This window comes from Salvelinus alpinus, chromosome 10 (assembly GCF_045679555.1).
Source record: "Salvelinus alpinus chromosome 10, SLU_Salpinus.1, whole genome shotgun sequence".
Taxonomy (NCBI): domain Eukaryota; kingdom Metazoa; phylum Chordata; class Actinopteri; order Salmoniformes; family Salmonidae; genus Salvelinus; species Salvelinus alpinus.
The window spans coordinates 29280170-29300771 of NC_092095.1; the positions used below are offsets into that span (position 1 = coordinate 29280170).

Here is a 20602-nt window from a genome sequence, read left to right on the forward strand (position 1 = left end):
CAAGGAGGATGCCATTGGCGTTCAACAAGTCTACAAGTAGGGTGAGACAACATTTTTTGTTTTAAACAAACAGACAGAAATCCTGGTCAGCCACATAATATTGAGCAACATTGATTGAACGTAATTATTTTTGTCATCTTTAAGTTTGTTTTCAGTGTATTAAACTAAGCATATAGCCTTGTTGATATGGTGCTGGAATAGTGCTCCTGTTGTCTTTGTTCTGACTTGCAGTAACTTCGTAACTCTGTGGTTCTAAACAGTAGTTCTTTAGTAAACTGTTGAAAACATTAAGGCCCTTGACCATGCTGCAGGTTATATAATGTTTTGTTTCATGCAATATTTGCTTTGTGGACTTCACCTGACAAAAGTGTGTGTAGTTGAATTTATTCTGCCACTATGTGACTGTTGTATTTTTGTTGTCACTGCTTTATTGTATATCATGGTGGTGTACGAATGAATTGTTTATAAGTAAACAACGTAATCTGACTTCTTACTTGCTTGGCTTGCTCAGTGATTGTACCCACGCACATCTACTGGCTACAAATGTACTGCTATAAATGGACGCACGTGGCATTCTGGCGACTTTGACAAAAACAGTTTTATATCGGAATTGTCTGTTCACGCGCAAATCTAGCCACTCATTGGCTAGAATGTTCCCACCTGATCTCGCCTCCTCCCGCCTGCCTTATTCGGACATTTAATCGACTGACAACTGTCTTGTCAATATAATAGATACTCTTTGGTATAGCCTCTCCATTTCGGTCGTCACTAGTTAACAGCCACAAAGTCATAAACCCTGCCCTTTTCTACAATTTATCTTCTTAAACTCTGATTTGAAACCTAACCTTATCCTCAACCACACTAAGCTTATATCTAAAAAAATTCAATTAAGACTCCAATATTTGTTCATGAATTTGTACGATAAAGCCACAGACTTGTGTTATCCAGCGGGAGCCCCTCCCTTTCACTTCTAACCAAGTCAGTCGCATTTTAGTGACGTGTGAGAAACTTCCGTTGCTAGGTCTGCTGCGTGCACTTCCTACACACGTGTTGCAATTCAGAAGTTGTTGGAACACTGAAAAGGTATTTATTTATCTGTGTTTAACGTTACGGATTGATGTTGTAAAATCGTTTGGTTTTAAGGTCGAGGTGTCGGCTGCTGTTAGGAGGATGTGATTGTTGGAGGAACCGAAACAAATGATCAGAACCGGCATAGTTAGCCACAATAACATGTCTGGGAAACAAGCTAGCCAGGTAACGTTATCTAGCTAGCATGTTAGCCCGGCTACTGTTTGAACCAAATATATGATATCATTTATTGACTTCTCCTATTAATATCATTATTTACGTTAGTTTGTTGGCGTAACGTTAGATGGGAAGCCATCTCTCCCTGTTGCTTCACATAATTTAGTGAATTACGAGCACCTAGTCTGATTAATCAGGTTCTAATACATCATTATTTGGGATAGCTACACTGCAAAATCGTGTAAACGTTCTTTACAAGCCAGAATGTTGTTTACATTTACGTTTGCACTTACTCTACCGGTTGCCTGTGGTGTCTGGCCTTCACATGTAGGAAATTTGAGACAAAATAGCCACAGAAAAGTAACTTAATGTTTAACCCACTTTCTAGAGGCCGGTGCTGAAGAAGACATGTATATTACCTGGTACATGTGTAACATTATTGTTTTCGTCCCTCTCCTCGCCCCTACCTGGGCTCGAACCAGGGACGCTTAACACACAACTGACACCCTCGAAGCAACGTTACTTATCGCTCCACAAAAGCCTCGGCCCTTGCAGAGTATGAGAAACAACAACTTACAGGTCTCAGGAGTGACATCACCGATTGAAACGCTATTAGCGCGCACCCGATAACTAGCTATCCATTTCACACCGGTTACACATGTGCAAAACCATGTAAAAGCCTGCTGACTTCACGTAGTGTGCGTGTATTTCGGTCATGAGCAAATGTGTGCACATGTTGCATACATACAAACTGAAGTCAGCAGGTATTTAAATTGTTTTGCAGGTAAATGATAGTCCCACTAAACCCAAACCAGATGGGATGGTGTATTGCTGCAGAATGCTGTGGTAGCCATGCTGGTTAAGTGTGCCTCGAATTCAAAATAAATCACAAACCATGTCACCAGCAAAGCACCATCACACACCTCCATGCTTTACGGTGGGAAATACACACGCAGAGATCATCCGTTCACCCACACCGGCTTTCAAAGACATGTCGGTTGGAACCAAAAATCTTGCATTTGGACTCCAGACCAAAGGACAAATTTCTACCGGTCTAATGTCCATTGCTCGTGTTTCTTGGCCAAAGCAAGTCTCTTCTTATTGGTGTCCTTTAGTAATGGTTTCATTGTAGCAATTTGACCATGAAGGCCTGATAAACGCAGTCTCCTCTGAACAGTTGATGTTGAGATGTGTCTTACTTGATATCTGTGAAGTGTTTATTTGGGCTCCAATTTATGAGGCTGGTAACTCTACTGAACGTATTGTATGCAGCAGAGGTAACTCTGCTCCTCCATTCCTGTGGCAGTCCTCATGAGAGCCAGTTTCATCATAGCGCTTGATGGTTTTTGCGACTGCACATGAAGAAACATTCAAAGTTCTTGAAGTTCCGTATTGACTGACCTTCATGTCTTAAAGTAAGGATGGACTGTTTCTCCTTGCTTATTTGAGCTGTTCTTGCCATAATATGGACCTGGTCTTTTACCAAATAGGGCTATCTTCTGTATACCACCCCTACCATGTCACAACACAACTGATTGGCTCAAACACATTAATAAGGACAGAAATTATTTTAACAAGGCACGCCTGTTAATTGAAATGCATTTCAGGTGACTACCTCGTGAATCTGTTTGAGCGAATGCCAAGAGTGTGCAATGCTCTCAGGGCCAAAGGTGGCTATTTGAAGAATCTCAAATGTAAAATATATATTTTGACTTAACACTTTTTTTGCTTACTACATGATTCCATATGTGCTATTTCATAGTTTTGATGTCTTCACTATTATTCTACAATGTAGAACATACTACAAAATAAAGAGAAACCCTTGAATGAGTAGGTGTTCTAAAACGTTTGACCGGTAGTGTATGCGCTTCTGCCTGCGCCTCCTCTCTCCCTTGCGCTGGCCTGCCTGCTGTTTTCGAATGACTGGATGGGTTCAGTCTTCGGTCTGTTGTGTGTAGAATATCCTAGTTTAGGCCATTTATGGGACCGATGTTGCCGGGATACAGTACAGGGGGACGGACCTCGGCTGTGCTGATAGACATGAGTATGCAAGTTGATCCATGAGACACATTTGACAGAGGTACCGAAAGTAACAAATTCTAATACCGGACTGTTTTTCATGGTCTAGTATTGGGGGAAAAGTACAGAAGTTGTGGTATACCATGCAACTCTACAAGCTATTTGACATGCAATTCTTTTTTTAAAGACCAATGAGTTTGGTCTGTTTCGTGTGTTTTTTTATTTTTGCCATCGAAATGGTTCTGCTTGTATCGTCCCAGCCCTAGCTCCAACCCCTAATCCATCCCTGATCAGAAAGGATGTCCAGTGACGTGGAACGGCTGTTGATCCAGTTTCAGGATGAAGCGGGGGAGCCGCTGGGTTCTCCCTTTGATGTCCCGCTGGACATCACACCTGACAAGCTACAGCTGGTCTGCAATGCACTGCTACAGAAGGTACACACAACGCTCACACACAAGTATTGCCTTCAATCCCCACGGACAGCACCATGATCCACACTAAACTTCCATCTCTCTAACCCTGCCTCTTACTCCCCTCCCTCTACTCTGTCCTGGGCTGTTGTGATAGTTTATTTGGATCCCCATTAGATTTGACTAATACCTCTTCTCCGTATCGCTCCAGGAGGAGCCGGTACCATTGGCGTTCTTTGTGCGTGGCGAGGCGGAGGTGTTAGAGAGCCTGAGGGTGTGTGTGAAGGCCCTGGGGGCGGAGACTGAGACTGTTCTGCCCGTAGTGTACCAACCCCAGGCGGTGTTCAGGGTCAGGGCTGTTGCTCGCTGTACCTCCTCACTACAGGGACACACAGAGGCTGTCATCTCCGCCGCATTCAGCCCTACTGGGAAGTAAGTATATACACACACACACACACACACACACACAAAGACGGAGATATACACACACGCTGGGCTAGCTGTAATGTGTGTGTGTTCCTCAGGTACCTGGCCAGTGGTTCTGGAGACACTACAGTGAGGTTCTGGGACCTGACCACCGAGACACCACAACATACCTCCAGAGGTACACACACTAGTGTTGTTACGATACCAGAATTTTGACTTCGATACCAGGTTTAGTATGACGATACCCGATACCGAAAACGATACCACAGCAAAAAACGAAGTGTTTTAACCAGACTAACAAGCAGGTGCTCACCCAGTGGCACTTCACATTATAGTAAAGAAAACTGCTGTGAAGAGTAAGACAATATTCACAACATAATGACACAATTAGTCTTTATAGAATACAAATCTAATTTTATAAATTACAGTGCTTTCAGAAAGTATTCAGACCCCCTTGACTTTTTCCACATTTTGTTACGTTACAGCCTTATTCTAAAATTTGACCCCCCCCCCCATCAATCTACACACAATACCCCATAATGACAAAGCAAAAAAAGGTTTTTAGAAATTTTAGCTAATGTATAAAAATTCACTGAAATATTACATTTACATAAGTATTCAGACCCTTGACTCAGTACTTTGTTGAAGCACCTTTGTTAGCAAGTACAGCCTCAAGTCGTCTTGGGTATGGCGCTACAAGCTTGGCACACCTGTATTTGGGGAGTTTCTCCCATTCTCTGCAGATCCTCTAAAGCTCTGTCAGGTTGGATGGGGAGCGTCGCTGCACAGCAATTTTCAGGTCTCTCCAGAGATGTTCGATCGGGTTCAAGCCCGGGCTCTGGCTGGGTCACTCAAGGACATTCAGAGACTTGTCCCGAAGCCACTCCTGCGTTTTCTTTGCTGTGTGCTTAGGGTTGTTGTCCTGTTGGAAGGTGAACCTTCGCCCCAGTCTGAGGTCCTGAGCACTCTGGATCAGATTTTCATTAAGGATCTCTCTGTACTTTGCTCTGTTCATCTTTCCCTCGATCCTGATTAGTCTCCCAGTCCCTGCAGCTGAAAAACATCCCCAGAGCATGATGCTACCACCACTAGGCTTTACTGTAGGGATGGTGCCAGGTTTCCTCCAGACGTGACGCATGGCATTCAGGCCAAAGAGTTCAATCTTGGTTTCATCAGACCAGAGAATCTTGTTTCCCATGGTCAGAGTCCTTTAGGTGCCTTTTTGACAAACTCCAAGCGGGATGTCATGTGCATTTTACTGAGGAGTGGCTTCTGTTTCTTAGAGTTACCATAAAGGCCCTTTGGAGTGCTGCAGAGATGGTTGTCCTTATATGGAAGGTTCTCCCATCTCCACAGAGGAACTCTGGAACTCTGTCAGTGACCATCGGGTTCTTGGTCACCTCCCTGACCAAGGCCCTTCTCTCCCGATTGCTTAGTTTGCCCGGGCCGGCCAACACTAGGAGTCTTGGTGGTTCCAAACTTCTTCCATTTAAGAATGATGGAGGCCACTGTTCTTGGGGACCCACATCTGTGCCTCAACACAATCCTGTCTCGGTGCTCTATGGACTATTCCTCTGACCGCGTGGCTTGGTTTTTGCTCTGACATGCACTGTCAACGGTGGGACCCTTTTATATAGACAGGTGTGTGTGCCTTTCCAAATCATGTCCAATCAATTGAATTTACCACAGGTGGACTCCAGGTTGTAGAAACATCTCAAGGATGATCAATGGAATCAGGATGCACATGGGCTTCAAAGCAAATGGTCTGAATAGTTACAGTGGGGAGAACAAGTATTTGATACACTGCCGATTTTGCAGGTTTTCCTACTTACAAAGCATGTAGAGGTCTAATTTTTATCATAGGTACACTTCAACAGTGAGAGACGGAATCTAAAACAAAAATCCAGAAAATCACATTGTATGATTTTTAAGTAATTCATTTGCATACGTGGCTTATTATAGGTTACAAATCTGTTTCCTACTATAGGCAGTTGGCTGCCTAGTGATTGCAACATTAAACTCGCCGACGTGAATATGTTGGCTATGATGTTTCCAGGTCTTACTGAATTAGCAAGTTCAACTAAAATGCACCAGCTGCGCGTGATACACATCCTTATTCTAGTCTATTAATCCATTCAAAGTCTTTATCTGCCACGTTCCACTCTGCCATACCATACATGACACGGGTGGCATGTGTTGATCTTGCCTAGAACGGCAAAACTGGGCACACTCAAACTGTTTTATGTAAACGTTGACTGTCATGGTTTATCCAGAAGGTATTCACACCCCTTGACTTTTCCCATGTTTTGTTACAGCCTGAATTTAAAATTGATTCAATTCAGATTTTTATGGTCACTGGCCACACACAATACTCTGTCATGTCAGTGGAATTACTTTGTATGAAATGCTTACAAATGTAATTAAAAATGACAAGCTGAAATGTCTTGAGTCAATAAGTATTCAACCCCTTTGTAATGGCAAGCCTAAAGTTCAGGAGTAGAAATGTGCTTCACAAGTTGTATGGACTCACTCTTTGTGTAGTAATAGCGGTTTGCCTGATAAAAAAATAATTAAACCCACACGTGCAATTATCTGTAAGGTCCCTCAGTCGCGTAGTGAATTTCAAACAGATTCAACCACAAAGACCAGGGAGGTTTTCCAATGCCTTGCAAAAAAAGGCACCTACCTATTGGTAGATGGGTAAGAAAAAAAGATTAACTGAATATCCCTATGAGCATGGTGAAGTTATAATTTACACTTTGCATGGTGTATCGATACACCCAGTCACTACAAAGACACATGACGTTCTTTCTAACTCAGTTGCCGGAGAGGAAGGAAACGGCTCAGGGATTTCATCATGAGACAAGTGGTGACTTTAAAACTGACCGTTTAATGTTTGTGATGGGAGAATGCTGAGGATGGATCAACAACATTATAGTTCCTCCACAATCCTAAGCTAATTGAGAGTGGAAAGAAGTACAGACTAAAAAATATTCCAAACATGCATCCTGTTTGCAACAAGGCACTAGTGTAATGTGGCATAGCAATTCAGTTTTTGTCCTGAATACAAAGTGTTATGTTTGTGGCAAATCCAACGCAACACCTTACTGAGTACCACTCTCCATATTTTCAAGCATAGTGGTGGCTGCGTCATGTTATGGGTATGCTTATTATCGTTAAGGACTGGCGTTTTCAGGATAAAAAGAAATGGAATGGAGCTAAGCACGGGCAAAATCCTAGAGGAAACCTGGTTCAGTCTGCTTTCCACCAGACCACTGGGAGATGAATTCACCTTTCAGCAGGAGAGTAACCTACAACACAAAGCCAAATCTACACTGGAGTTGCTAACCAAGAAGACAGTGAATGTTCCTGCATTGCGGAGTTAAAGTTTTGTCTTAAATCTGCATGAAAATCTATGGCTAGACCTGAAAATGGTTGTCTAGAATTTTGAAGAGAATAATGGGCATATGTTGCACAATCCAGGTGGGGAAAGTGCTTAGACTTACCCAGAAAGAATTGCATCTGTAATCGCTGCGGAAGCTGCTTCTACAAAGTACTGACTCAGGGTTGTGAATACTTGTACAGTATATCATTTATTTTTTAATGAATACTCTGTAGGGTAATCGAATACTAACGTCCGTTCAAATATTTAAATATTCAAATAACGGGCCACCACACACACAGAGCAATGTGTAGAATTGATCGACCTGACCCTTGTGAACACTCACTGTCTCCTCCCCTCCTTTAGGCCACTCCCACTGGGTGCTGACTATTTCCTGGTCACCTGACGGAAGGAAGCTGGCCTCTGGCTGCAAGAACAGCCAGGTGAGACACACTTACACCAGGGTTGGGGTCAACTCCACAAATTAAGTTCAATTCAACTAATCTCGAGTTCGAATTATTCAAAAATACAATTCATAATTCATTATTCTAGATAAATGAAAGCTGTTTAATATGAACAGCATGAAATAATGACCAAATTACTCTATTCCACTCAGTATTATTCATTATTGTGTTATACAGGTTTTTCCCTAATTTGTTTGGCACAGTGTGGGAACAAAGCTCCACGCTCTAAAAATGATTACAATCGCTAAACCTTTTTTTGAGATTGGGCAACGCCTAAAACACTTTTGCTACACTTTTCGCATCTCCACCTTTCATGAAAGCAGAAATACTGAAAGTAGAGTGGAATTCCACTCTCAATAAAAATGCATGAGAGGTTTATTCGTTCAGGAGTTAAATTAACATTCAGTGTTGTATAATAACCCCTAGGTGTTAATAACCAGAGTTGAGTGTGATTGTCTTTTTACTTTACTGTGTAAAGTTAAACACTCAGACACTCAAAACCACGCCCATCATTATCATATTTCTCAGCATACTTTATTGCAGCTTGATATGTTTAAAATAAAATTAAAATAATTGTTTGTTTCAGTATCGGTGTTAGGGTAAAACTAGGATTCGCATATATCCCAGTGTGCCTTTAGAGTGAACACTGGAATTACCACTCATGACTGTTTGTTAGTGACAGACTGTCATTGCATTCACTTGCATGTCCAGCCTCTTATCAAGGGCTGCATAAATTAACATGCAATTCTAAGTTTATTCAAATACCAGAAGATGCATGATAACCTTCAGGGTGGTGTTTATTTCCCATTGAAATCCAACCAATCGGCGGATTTGCAGTATTTAGGATAGTTCATCACCCGTCTTTTGCATTCCGACTGATTGCAAGTTGACCAGACAACCTAAACCATATGAACTGGCTCCGCCATCTCAACAACGGGTGCAGTAAATCCAACCGCTGACGGACTGGAGTAGATTAAAAAATATATATATATAATTTGTATTTCTTTGTGCTGCATAATATAAAGAGCGGTCAATGTCCACCGACACAAAGACTTGTAAAAAATGGACCAGTCAAACATGTTAATCAGCCCCCAGACACCAGAATTGTTCGAGGTTAAAAGTAAGCAATGCAACATGTTGTAGTCCTCTAGCTCCGTTAGCAGAGCATGGCTCGTGTAACGGCAGTATATTGGGTTCCATATGACGTTGAAGAATGGTGCGTTGTGGGTAGTTTAGAAGATGTTCGCAAATATGTAAAAACCCCAGAACGTAATTGTTTGTAGTTATATTTAACCAGATTGTGACTACAACTGTCTTTGACCACACTGTTACTTCGGTGAGTAAAAACTCATTCTTCCTACCGTTTAAGGGATAGTTTACCCAAATTACAAAATGACAGTGCCGTAGTTCAGACTGCTTAAGGGTAAGGAAACCAATGTGTAATTCAGTTGAACTATCACTTTAATTGGACAAAAATAATCTAACTGGAAATATATCGCATGTCAATTCCTCATTAGAAAACATTAAAAATCATGTATATAATTATGATTTAAAACAAAGTTTACATTCCAAATGCATTAACTCCAGTAATTTGGAATTTGCACAATTAGAATACAATTCACGTTTTAAAATTCTAATTCGATTCCAAGGAAGGTTTTCTAATTCAATTCCCCAAATAGTATTTTAAGATTGCTGCAATTCCAATTAAATTCTAAGGGATTTCTCCACTTCTTGCTTCAACTCCAGAATTGAATTTCAAATGACATTGTAGTTGACACACACACTCACTGTTTCTCCTCCGATCTGTATCTGGGAACCAGTCTCAGGTGTGTGTGTTAACCAGTGTCTCTATCTGTGTAGATCTGTATATGGGACCCAGTGACAGGACAGCAGATGGGGAAGACCCTGGCAGGACACACCAAGTGGATCACATGGATCTCCTGGGAACCTCTACACCTGTAAGATTAGACTTCTATTTATCCTTTCATCTCCTCTTTTCTCCTTTCTCTCTAATATAACTATCTTGCGCGCTCTCTTCTCAGTAACCCAGAGTGCCGTTACCTGGCTAGCAGCAGTAAGGACGGGGCGGTGAGGGTTTGGGACGTTGTGTTGGGTCGCTGTGAGAGGATCCTGACGGGGCACACCCAGTCTGTTACCTGTGTGAAGTGGGGAGGAGACGGACTGCTATACACATCATCACAGGACAGGACCATTAAAGTCTGGAGGGCTAAAGACGTAAGTGTGTGTGTGAGACCCTGGTCAAAAGTAGTGCACTATATAGGGAATAAGGTACCATTTGGGAGGCAGACATTCTACTTCATCTGACCCCTCTCCTCTTCCCCCTCAGGGGGTCCAGTGCAGGACTCTTCAAGGCCATGCTCACTGGGTCAACACCCTGGCTCTCAGTACTGACTATGTGCTACGGACCGGCGCCTTTGAACCCGCTGACGCTACCATCAACCCCCAGGACCAGACTGGCACATGTACGTACACCTGTCCTCTGCCTCTCTCTCCTTCCTCTGTGCCTCTTGTCATTGCAATTTCCTGTATTACCAAATGAGGAGAGTTACAAACCACACACCAGTCAGAGTTATACTTAAACTTCATCTTTAATAATATGAGCTTTACAATAGCCCTTTGACTCTCAGATCAATTCATTGTCTATAATGAATTCTGAGCGTCCCTACAGAAGAATACAAAGATCTTTTATAGCCAAGATACACCTCTCTCAACTTACATGACGAACCACAGATCTTAGGAACAGTTCACAAAGAAATACTTTTACTTGAGAGAGGAGTATCCCATAGCCAGATAGCATTCGCTTTAAATTATCGTTCAGTTTGGTCTCTAAGACGAGGTTCTAATCTCGTTCCTGGTACTTCATAGTACAAAAACACCAACTCATCCAATGGCATATATCAATTGTCAACTCTAGATACTCCCATCTCAAGTAAACCCCCTCTTCTCCCCACTCCTGGACAAGCTCACTGAGGGGAGTGACTTGCGCACAGACATTGTAGAGACAAGTAATTGGTTCCCCCTTAATCACGCCATCCCTTCACATGGTTTAACAGATACATTCACATATGAAGACAATGTTCCATCCTGTCCTCTTCCCTTTCTGATATTCTGCATAGCACCAGAGACATGTACAAGACAAGCCTGACATCTCCCCTCTCTGGGCCCCAAATGACTGAGCCCCAGCTTAGAAAAAAGTGCAACTGCCAACACTATAGTCCAAAAGGATACATTCTAGTGACAAGTATCTCACATAAGCATATTATGTAAATAAAACATCTTATTTATCTATGTTACCCAACTAATTCTGATTCATCCGCCACACTCTCACTCCTTCCTCTGTGCCTCTTTCTTTTCTCTTTCTGACTCTACATACGTACACCTCTGCCTAACTCTCGGAGTAGTGATATTAAACCTAGTTTTGACACCTCTGTTCTCTCCACAGTTGAGGAGCTCAAAGAGAAAGCCTTGCAGAGATACAACAAAGTCAGGGTGAGTGTCTCCTGTCTCTGCTGTGTATTTAGTATTTATTAATATCCCCATTTAGCTGCTGCCAAGGGGGTCCTGGGGTCCACTGAACCTCTGAGCCTTTGTGTAGGGTGAGGCCCCGGAGCGTCTTGTGTCGGGCTCTGATGACTTCACCTTGTTCCTCTGGAACCCAGCAGAGGATAAGAAGCCTCTGGCGAGACTGACCGGTCACAGTGCTCTGGTCAACGAGGTCTTGTTCTCCCCCGACACACGCCTCCTTGCCTCTGCTTCCTTCGACAAGTCCATCAAGATCTGGGACGGACGCACCGGAAAGTATGTATAGTAGTGGTGGAACTGCACTGGGTAGTATGTAATAAGGATGGGGGAATTCTAATCCATAATGCATGCCATTTAGCAGACGCTTTTATCCAAAGCGACTTGGAAATGCATGCATACATTTTTTTGGCACCAGCGGGAATTGAGCCGACAAGCCTTGGAGCTGCCAGCACCATGTTCTATCGACTGAGCCACTGTGCTTGCATAATGACAGTCCAGATCTCGGTTCTATTCTGATTCATACTGAACATTTGAATCACTAAGCACCAGCTCTTTTTACAGAGAATAGAAACATTGATACAATACCTGACGTAAACACTGTCTCTGTATGTAGTAGTTCTGCTTTCCACCGGGTGGGACTCTAACCGTGTGTGTGTGTGTGTGTAGGTACCTACAGTCCCTGCGTGGTCATGTAGGAGCAGTGTACCAGGTGGCGTGGTCAGCAGACAGTAGACTGATGGTCAGTGGGTCCAGTGACTCCACTCTGAAGGTCTGGGACATCAAGACTGGCAAACTACACACTGATCTACCTGGACACGCAGATGAGGTGAGAGGGAGGGATAGTGTTTTCCACAAATGGAGCTCTAAAATAAACAGAAGAGATGCTCAATTAAGTTCTGGGTCCACACGTGTTGTTTGATCACTTCTCTTAACATCTGTTAAATGAGTGAAAGAATTTCAACAAGTGTTTGCAACTCTGTGAATTGCCGTATGTTATTTATTCCAAAAAATAACTTGTTTGACAACTGACCCACAATTTCTTTTTAAAGAATCTTGTAAGAGTCTAACTTCCACAGGCTTCAGTAGACCAGTGGAGGCTGGTGACTTGAAAAATTGGGGAGGATGGGAGACCCACGGAATAGGCGCGTAATGCATGGAGACGTCAAAGTGCGTTTCAAAAATCGTCAGACTATTTTAACCTAAAGCGTTTAATAAAGACATTTATAGTACCATATTATGGGGAATGGGAACGAGAGGGCTACTGAGTGTTGGAAAGGGATCACAGCAGTGATTGAATGATGGTATGAGGCATGAGTTGAGGTGTTCAGAGGCTTGACCAGTGCAGGATGGGATTTGACTGGCGAGACCAACAATAACACTACACAGTTAGACAAAAGAGCTAAGAATGAGTTAGTCCAAGCAAGGAGTACAATCATTGATGTGTAATAATGGGATTGACTACATACAGGAATGAGAGAACATTTATAGGGGTATTCACAGTGCTTGGAAGGGAAACATTCAATGTGCCAGTGGATGAGCGGGCACATGAGACGTGGCTTCAGTTCATGTCAGGAGAAAGTTGACAACGGTAGTGAAGTGGAGTAGTCATCACCTCTTAATCAGGGAACAGGAGGGGACTTGGCTGTAAATACAAATAGCAGAGACTTTCCATTACAGCTGCGTCATCGTAGGTTTGGATGACGAGTTTCTCTGTGAACATTAACATCTAAAAATTCATTAAGTCAAACAGACTGCGGATCTCGCCCACTTGGCACATCAAAGTAGCCTTAGAAACGTTCCTGAATAAAGCCCTGATCATACACATACCTGACGATAACTGACAACTGCAAGCAGACTGGTGGCACCATAGATCCCAGAGCGGTGGGGCAATTTTTACCCCCTGGAGTTTTTCCTTATCTGTTAACCTAACTAGGGAAACTCTGGACTCTAAGGTATGAAAGTGACTAATCAGTTAAAACATTTTTACATGGGCTATGATGGGACCAGTTTTTCCTAATCAGGTCACATGATTTTTTTTAACTCTTGGGGAAAAACTCCTGGCCCTGGGGGGATGAAAACCCTGTCAAACTGCAGCTACCTTATATTTGTTCATATAAATTAGATTTAGATTAGGAGGGGGATTTCCTCTTCCCAGACACATAGACAACAACTGATAGACAATAGAATTTACAGGGCTGAGTTTACTTTATGCATGTTTGCATCATGCAGGCCTATGCAACTGTAGGCCTTATAAAACAATTTACTCAATTCCATCACTATGTTGATTCATTAATTCCAGTTAATCATTATGGATTAAAAACCTTTAGGCAGCCTAGCCAGCCTAATTTTGAATATAAACAAAATTTGATCACATTCACATCTCCTGATACAAAAATGGACAATAAATACATAACGTTACCAATTAGTTACCCTGACCAGATGGACAGGGTACACAGGCTATGTGCAGCTGCTCTTATTAGTAGCCTACAGTTGATCAGACTGAAAAATAGTCTTGTTTTCATCCCATACAGCATGTCAGATTTCTAATGTTCTAATGTTTAGGTGTAGTTTAGGCTGCTGTAACATTTATATCATGAGTTTTTGCTTGTCTGTCTGGAGTGATTGTGTTATCATCATTGCTAAATAAATACCGGAGGAAAGTGGAAAGCCTACTTGGGCGCATGTGAAAAACTGCACTGCGTCAAACTCTTTAATCTTTTAATGGATGACGCAATGGAAGCTGTTAAGTCATTCGGAATTGTTTGACATCCCAGAAAAGACAGTCTAAAGTTCGATATGTTCAGCAAGTAAAGCATCGTAACGTGCAATTACCTCTGCAAGCTCCTTGTAGTTGCCCTTGTCGGTGGAACTTTCCATCTCGTCGTGTCCTCTAAAAGCAAATTCTTGCATGTGCAAAAAACGCCGGCAAGGCCAGCAATACAGGCAGCTTGATGAAAGGCTCCCTGTTAACCAGCTATACTTATGATACCAGTTGATATTGAACGCCCTCAACTTTCCATCCTTCTTCATGAAACTGATCTCAGGCAGAGGTCGACCCTCACTTTTAATTCGCACCTTTTCTGTGTATCCCAGAGAATGAAAGGGGTTCTTCAAAAAAAAAGTCCACAACATTTCGACAGCGTTGGCTATTCTATCATTCTGGCACAGAAAACTGCACACTCGTGCTGGTACAGTAGCTGGCTAGCTACTGAAGTTATTAGCATGGCAAATTTAAATAAATTGTATTAACTTTACACAAAAATAAAGATCTGAAAACAATTTATAATATACCTAATTTGAATTGAATAATATACAAAAAAAACTACCTTTTCACTCTTAATCTCTATCCAACAATGTCACAACTTCTCAATGCATAGAAACCCCATAACACTCTGTGGCACAATCCCAATACAACTCAATAGGTTAATTCTCTGATCCTAATTCAACAATTGGATGGACAACATGTCAGTTCATACTGCAAAAGCTTTGATTGGTTGGAGGACGTCCTCTGGAAGTGGTCACAACAACAGATGAGTGATCACTTCTTCCTCTCTGACAAGCGGTTTCAACTCGCTTATTTGCATTTGAGGTTTGTTCCAACAATCGGTCATATGTTCACCGAAACACACAAAAACATTATTTTACTGTAATAGGAGAGACCTTAACCTTTTCTAACAATACCCTTTTTATGTCTCAACTCCTCAAATTGTGCACAGAGCAGACACTACTAAAACGGGAGTATCAATGAACAGTGATTCTGGAAAATGTATGCTCAGCATTACAGTACCACGTACCAAAGACTTATACTAGCTATCTAGTCTGTTTTTATAAATGTACAATAAGCATAAAACACAATTATATAAGGAATTGTCAACTCGTTCTCATTCTGAGAAATAAGGTAGGTCACTTGATTTAACATCTGAGCGAGGCAACAGTAAACTGTCGTCCCCCACGAATGATGCAGAGCCCCACCTGGGCCAATCAGTGTAATTGTGTATATGCCAGATCTCTATGGCAAGACGCATCGTTCACCCAAGTTGTCACAAACGGGCCAGTGGTGTCAGATATTGTGTGTGGCTAACGTACTTACGGATGGAGACCAATCCACAGTCCCCTCCCCGATTTTCATCGTGGAGGACAACAAAGTGGACAGGCTAGCATGCTGTTCAAACAGTTGGAGACGGACAGAAGGGTTTTTTCACAACAGTTCAACTGTCAATTGTTAGCTTGCAAATAGATCCAAGTTGGCTAAACTTGAAATATAAAGATGAGCTGGCGGCTCACTAGCACGTGGTCTTGTGCTTGAGAGATTGTTATTGAGACCTACTTTTCTGTGCCTGCTACAAGAAGGTAGTCATTAGTGAATGTGCATTATGCATGGTTCTGGTTAAATTTGTCACAAAGGGTATTTTCATTGACACACTTGGTAACCCAGATCAGGGATTATTGCAAAAAAGTAGGATGAACTATTTTGATATAATAATAATAATTAAATTATTAGTAGGTCTTATGGTTGTGGAAGGCTTATATTTAGCCTAGGTGTAATTTCACAAGCCCTGGATTCATTAGATTATTGCTGACTGTTTGAAATGCAGTGTATTTTACCTTTTTTAATTGTACAACTACGCTTATTTAGAGAACTTTTTAAAAGTGGATATATACAGTATCAGTCAAGTGTGGACAACTACACCTAAGGTTTTTTCTTTATTTTACTGTTTTCTACGTTGTAGAATAATAGTGAAGGTATAAACTATGAAATAACACATGGTATCATGTAGTAACAATTTTTTTATTTACAAATCAGAATATATTGTATATTTGAGATTCTTCAAAGTAGCCACCCTTTGCCATGATGACAGCTTCTGTGTGAATCGCCTACAAGTAATAAATAAATACATTTTTTTAAATATATATTTTTTTGGTGTGTTGGTAATATCGCCTAGCCCTTAAGAGTGAGGACTTGTGAAGAGCAGAATCAATACCTTTTGCAAAGTTATGTGAGAGTGTGTAAAATAGGGGTGTGAAGGTTTAAAATAAATTTGAATCCTTGATGTTAAAAAGGGGAAAGAACGAACCAATTTCAGTATTTAAAATGTTTTATCACAGTGCATTTATCACAAAACTACCATTTAACAGATCCCAATCATCATCATAATGAAGGGGAAAATTCAACAAATATACTTGGTGGGCAGGCTTTTGTTAAACATGAAACAAAGTAGACACCTAGACTAATAAATTTATGCAATTTTCCTTAAAATGTTTTTTGGGTTCATATTTCATTCTGTAACCTGTCTAGGTTTAGGGGGGTTGTAACCTATTCTAAATGGCACACTATAGCAGTTAGCAAAAAAAAACACAAAATAGACGAGACTCATTTATTCCAAATCTGCAGCTTATGGTTGGAACACTACTTTAATCAACCAGTCCATTTTATATTTTGATTTTAAAGTGTTGTGATTTGGCAAGGAATGTAGCTTTGCTACAGTTTTGTTTGTGTATCCCATCAGTTAGATATGTTTTTATAGGCAATCATTTCTGTAAGCCTAATGGGATCTTGGGTGCGGGGGAGAGTGGTCAGATCAAAATAGAGTGAGACCCGTAACTGAGGGAAAGAGTTGTGATCACTTGCTAGGTTATTTTTTTGTTGAGTCGCGTATGCACATAACAAATTTAAAGGAACAACAGTCGACGTGAATGTCAACTTCGGGACAGAATTCAACCTATTGTGTGACTGCGTTAGAACTTCATTGCTCCCTAGTCGGCATACCACGCAATAGGATTTGACTGGGAATTCTGTTAAGTGTTATTGTTTTAAAAACCAATAAATTGCATTTTTAAACGGCACAAGACAGGGATGTCCCCTCTCCCCCCTCCTGTTTGCACTGGCAAATGAACCACTTACAGAAAGAATTAGACAGGACCCAAAGGTAACAGGTATTGGTAAACATGAATATAAACAACTTTTTTGCAGATTTCCTGTTATACCTGACCAATATTGAAAACACAATGCCCCCTTGGCTAAAAAAAAATCATAATACTTGAAAATCTAAGGATATAAAATGTATGAAATAATGGCGGTAAGAAAAATAACTCACACTATCTCTTCAGAATGGCATGGCTCCCAAAGTTATAGTTTATTTTTGGTAATAACAATTACCCCACCGAGTAGATTCTTTAAAAAAGTATTCTCGGTCATAAGACTTTATATGGGCAAATAAAATGTGTAGAATAAAAAGGAAGTTCTTTTTAAATTTTACACTTCCTAATTCTGAGGGTGGTTTTAACCTTCCAGAGTTGGAATTGTATCAACTTGCTACCCAAGGCTTTTACTTGTGACATATAGTTAAATGAAACAATGGGTACATATTGAAGATGCACATGTTTGTCACTCTCTCACTCACAGGTGTTTGCCGTGGACTGGAGTCCTGATGGACAGAGAGTAGTCAGTGGAGGAAAAGACAAGTGTCTCAGAATGTAAGTCCCTCTCACACAGTCACTACCTCACACGCTCTCTCTCGTGGTCAGTAGAGTAACCGCTCTATTTCCTGTATCTTAACAGATGGAGGAGGTAGCCACACCAATCATGTGCCTTACTAGCCCCTGTCTCCACCAATCAGGAAGCAAGGATGACGGACAGAAGGCGGGGCCAGTTGTCTGAGACTTCCTGGTCCTACATTGGAACATAATGCCCTGCTTTACCTGTCGACAACAACCACACTTACTGAGGATTGCCGATCAAATTGATGTAGGAGGGGGAGAGTGATGAGAAATGGGAGAGGAGGATATAACCAGAGGCATGGAAGTAGAGGTGGGAGTAGTGGAGGGAGCCTGAGGCTAGTAAGGTACAATATCTAATAGGTGTGTGTTGACGTCTATACCTGAGCCCTAGCTGGCAGGTACACAGCAAGGGGACTGTAGGAATAAAGTCTTAATACAGGTTGTTGGAACACTTGGTGTCTTCTATTAATGCAGCCTCTCGCTCAAGGTTAATATAGTAAAGTAAAACTAATCAGGAATAAAGTATTTAGTCAATAAAAAAAAATATATATAACAAACCCGTTTTGAAAAATGAAAACTATATTTGACTCCAACTACCTAAAAATAAAAGCCATCATGAATGATCAGTTTTAGTTTTTTTCCGTAATGTTCTGCATAAATGTAATTGGGTTTAAGGTTTTGGGGGGGTTCAAGCTACTGAATCTGGAGGGTAAATGCTGCCAGAAGATGGTGATATTTCAAATAGGCCTAGCTTGTGTATCACTAGCTAACAGGAAATAATTGCTAGGTAGTACATCTAAATGTACTACTACAGTTGAAAAGTATTAGATTGGTGTTAACATGTGCAACAGGGTTTCCTTCTATATCTTTGGCACCAGTCACATTTATAATTTAAACATATAACCTATGACCATCACCTTTTGTATTACTGCCCCCCAGTGGCAAGAAGTTAACCCCCCCTTCTCCTCCTAGCCTCCCACGCATGCTTTCTATCCCTAACACTAAATCTAAAACCGAAACGAAATAGCAATTTACAAACGAAATAGCAATTTTTCTATACAACTCAAACTATAATAGCCTCCCTCGTCCTGGCTGCTTCTGACCTGCTGGTTCTCTCTTGACTAATAAAGCCTACTTTCCTGACACATACTCTCTCTGCTCTAATCCTCTGTGGTCAGTCAACTGCAAGGCTGAAGGGCGAAGTCCTGCCCTGCTGCTTCCCTCTACATTAGTGACAGGATCATTAGCTGCTCTGTTCTTTGACTGACTGGTCCTCTATACCTAGCCTAATGGCTCTATTTTTTAAGTTATCTGCTGTGTCTTATCTAGTCACTGTCTGAAGGACTACTCCCTCTGTATTCTACTATGTAAACCAAGATCATAGTGCTTCATTATTAAACACAGTAGATATCGCAGGTTCTGAGTACTGTCTTTTTGTGGAAGTCAGTTTGTGCCTTAGTTTATAGAATCAGAGAGGACTATAATGTACTCTTTCACAGAATAGTCTCTGTGATTGGTTGACCCGACTTCAAGAACAGACTCTAATTAGGTGACCACATGCTTATTTTGATGCCTTGTTAAATCTCTTACCAGTTTTGGACTAAAGCAGGGATTCATTCCAAGGCACCTTGTAGAGAAGCACATTGCTCTTGGTAATTTACCCTTGAGATGACATCTGCAGCATTTACCGTGAATGTGATCTCTTCAAACGTCAGGAACATTGCCTTTTAAAAGGTGCATTGTCGACATAGTCATAGGTGCCTGAGCAAACGGAGCAGCTGCACATGTTTCTGCACCCCCACTTTTATTTGACCCTCGTGGAATTTGTCATTTTCAATGATTGTTTTGAGTTAGTCTGTATTAAAATACACTGAACCAAAATATAAAAGCAACAATTTCTAATATTTTACAGAGTTACAGTTCATATATGGAAATAAGTCAATTCAAATAAATAAATTGGGCCCTAGTCTATGGATTACACATGACTGGGAATACAGATATGCATCTTGTTGGCCACAGATACCTTAAAAAAAAGTAGGGGCATGGATCAGAAAATCAGTCAGATCATCCTTGATGTTTCTACAACTTGGAATCCATCTGTGATAAATTCAATTGATTGGACATGATTTATAAAGGCACACACCTGTCTGTAAGTTCCCACAGTTGACAATGCAGGTCTGAGAAAAAACCAAGCCATGAGGTCGAAGGAATTGTCCGTAGAGCTCCGAGACATGATTGTGTCCAGGCACAGATCTGAGGAAGGCTACCAAAAAAATTCTGCCTCATTGAAGGTTCGAGAACATATTGACCTCCATTATTAAATGGAAAATGTTTGGAACCACCAAAAGGAAGGTGACCAAGAACCTGATGGTCACTCTGACCGACCTCTAAAGTTCCTCTGTGCAGATGGGGGAACCTTCCAGAAGGACAAGCATCTCTGCAGCACTCCACCAATCAGGCATGGTCGTGGCAGCGTCATGCTGTGGGAATGTTTTCCAGCGGCAGGGACTGGGAGACTAGTCAGGATCAAAGTAAAGATGAACAGAGCAAAGAACAGAGATCATTGGTGAAAACCTGCTCAGGGCCTTAAACTGGGGCGAAGTTTCATCTTCCAA

At 41.4% G+C, this 20602-nt stretch overlaps 1 protein-coding gene across 2 annotated transcripts; it reads left to right on the top strand.

Annotated features, from left to right (window-relative positions):
• Positions 1 to 943: 943 nt before the first annotated feature.
• On the top strand, positions 944 to 19402 carry nle1 (notchless homolog 1 (Drosophila)). 2 transcript variants are annotated; one of them, XM_071328787.1, is made up of 13 exons: positions 944 to 1083; positions 3525 to 3698; positions 3886 to 4106; positions 4199 to 4278; positions 7849 to 7925; positions 9807 to 9904; positions 9989 to 10181; positions 10294 to 10429; positions 11410 to 11456; positions 11563 to 11765; positions 12156 to 12315; positions 17893 to 17963; positions 18049 to 19402. In XM_071328787.1, the coding sequence occupies exons 2-13, from the start codon at positions 3564 to 3566 to the stop codon at positions 18059 to 18061; spliced, it is 1434 nt and encodes a 477-aa protein (XP_071184888.1). In that variant the 5' UTR covers positions 944 to 1083; positions 3525 to 3563; the 3' UTR covers positions 18062 to 19402. The 2 variants fall into 2 exon arrangements, with proteins under 2 accessions (XP_071184888.1, XP_071184889.1); XM_071328788.1 differs by lacking the exon at positions 944 to 1083 and adding an exon at positions 1133 to 1254.
• Positions 19403 to 20602: the final 1200 nt, after the last annotated feature.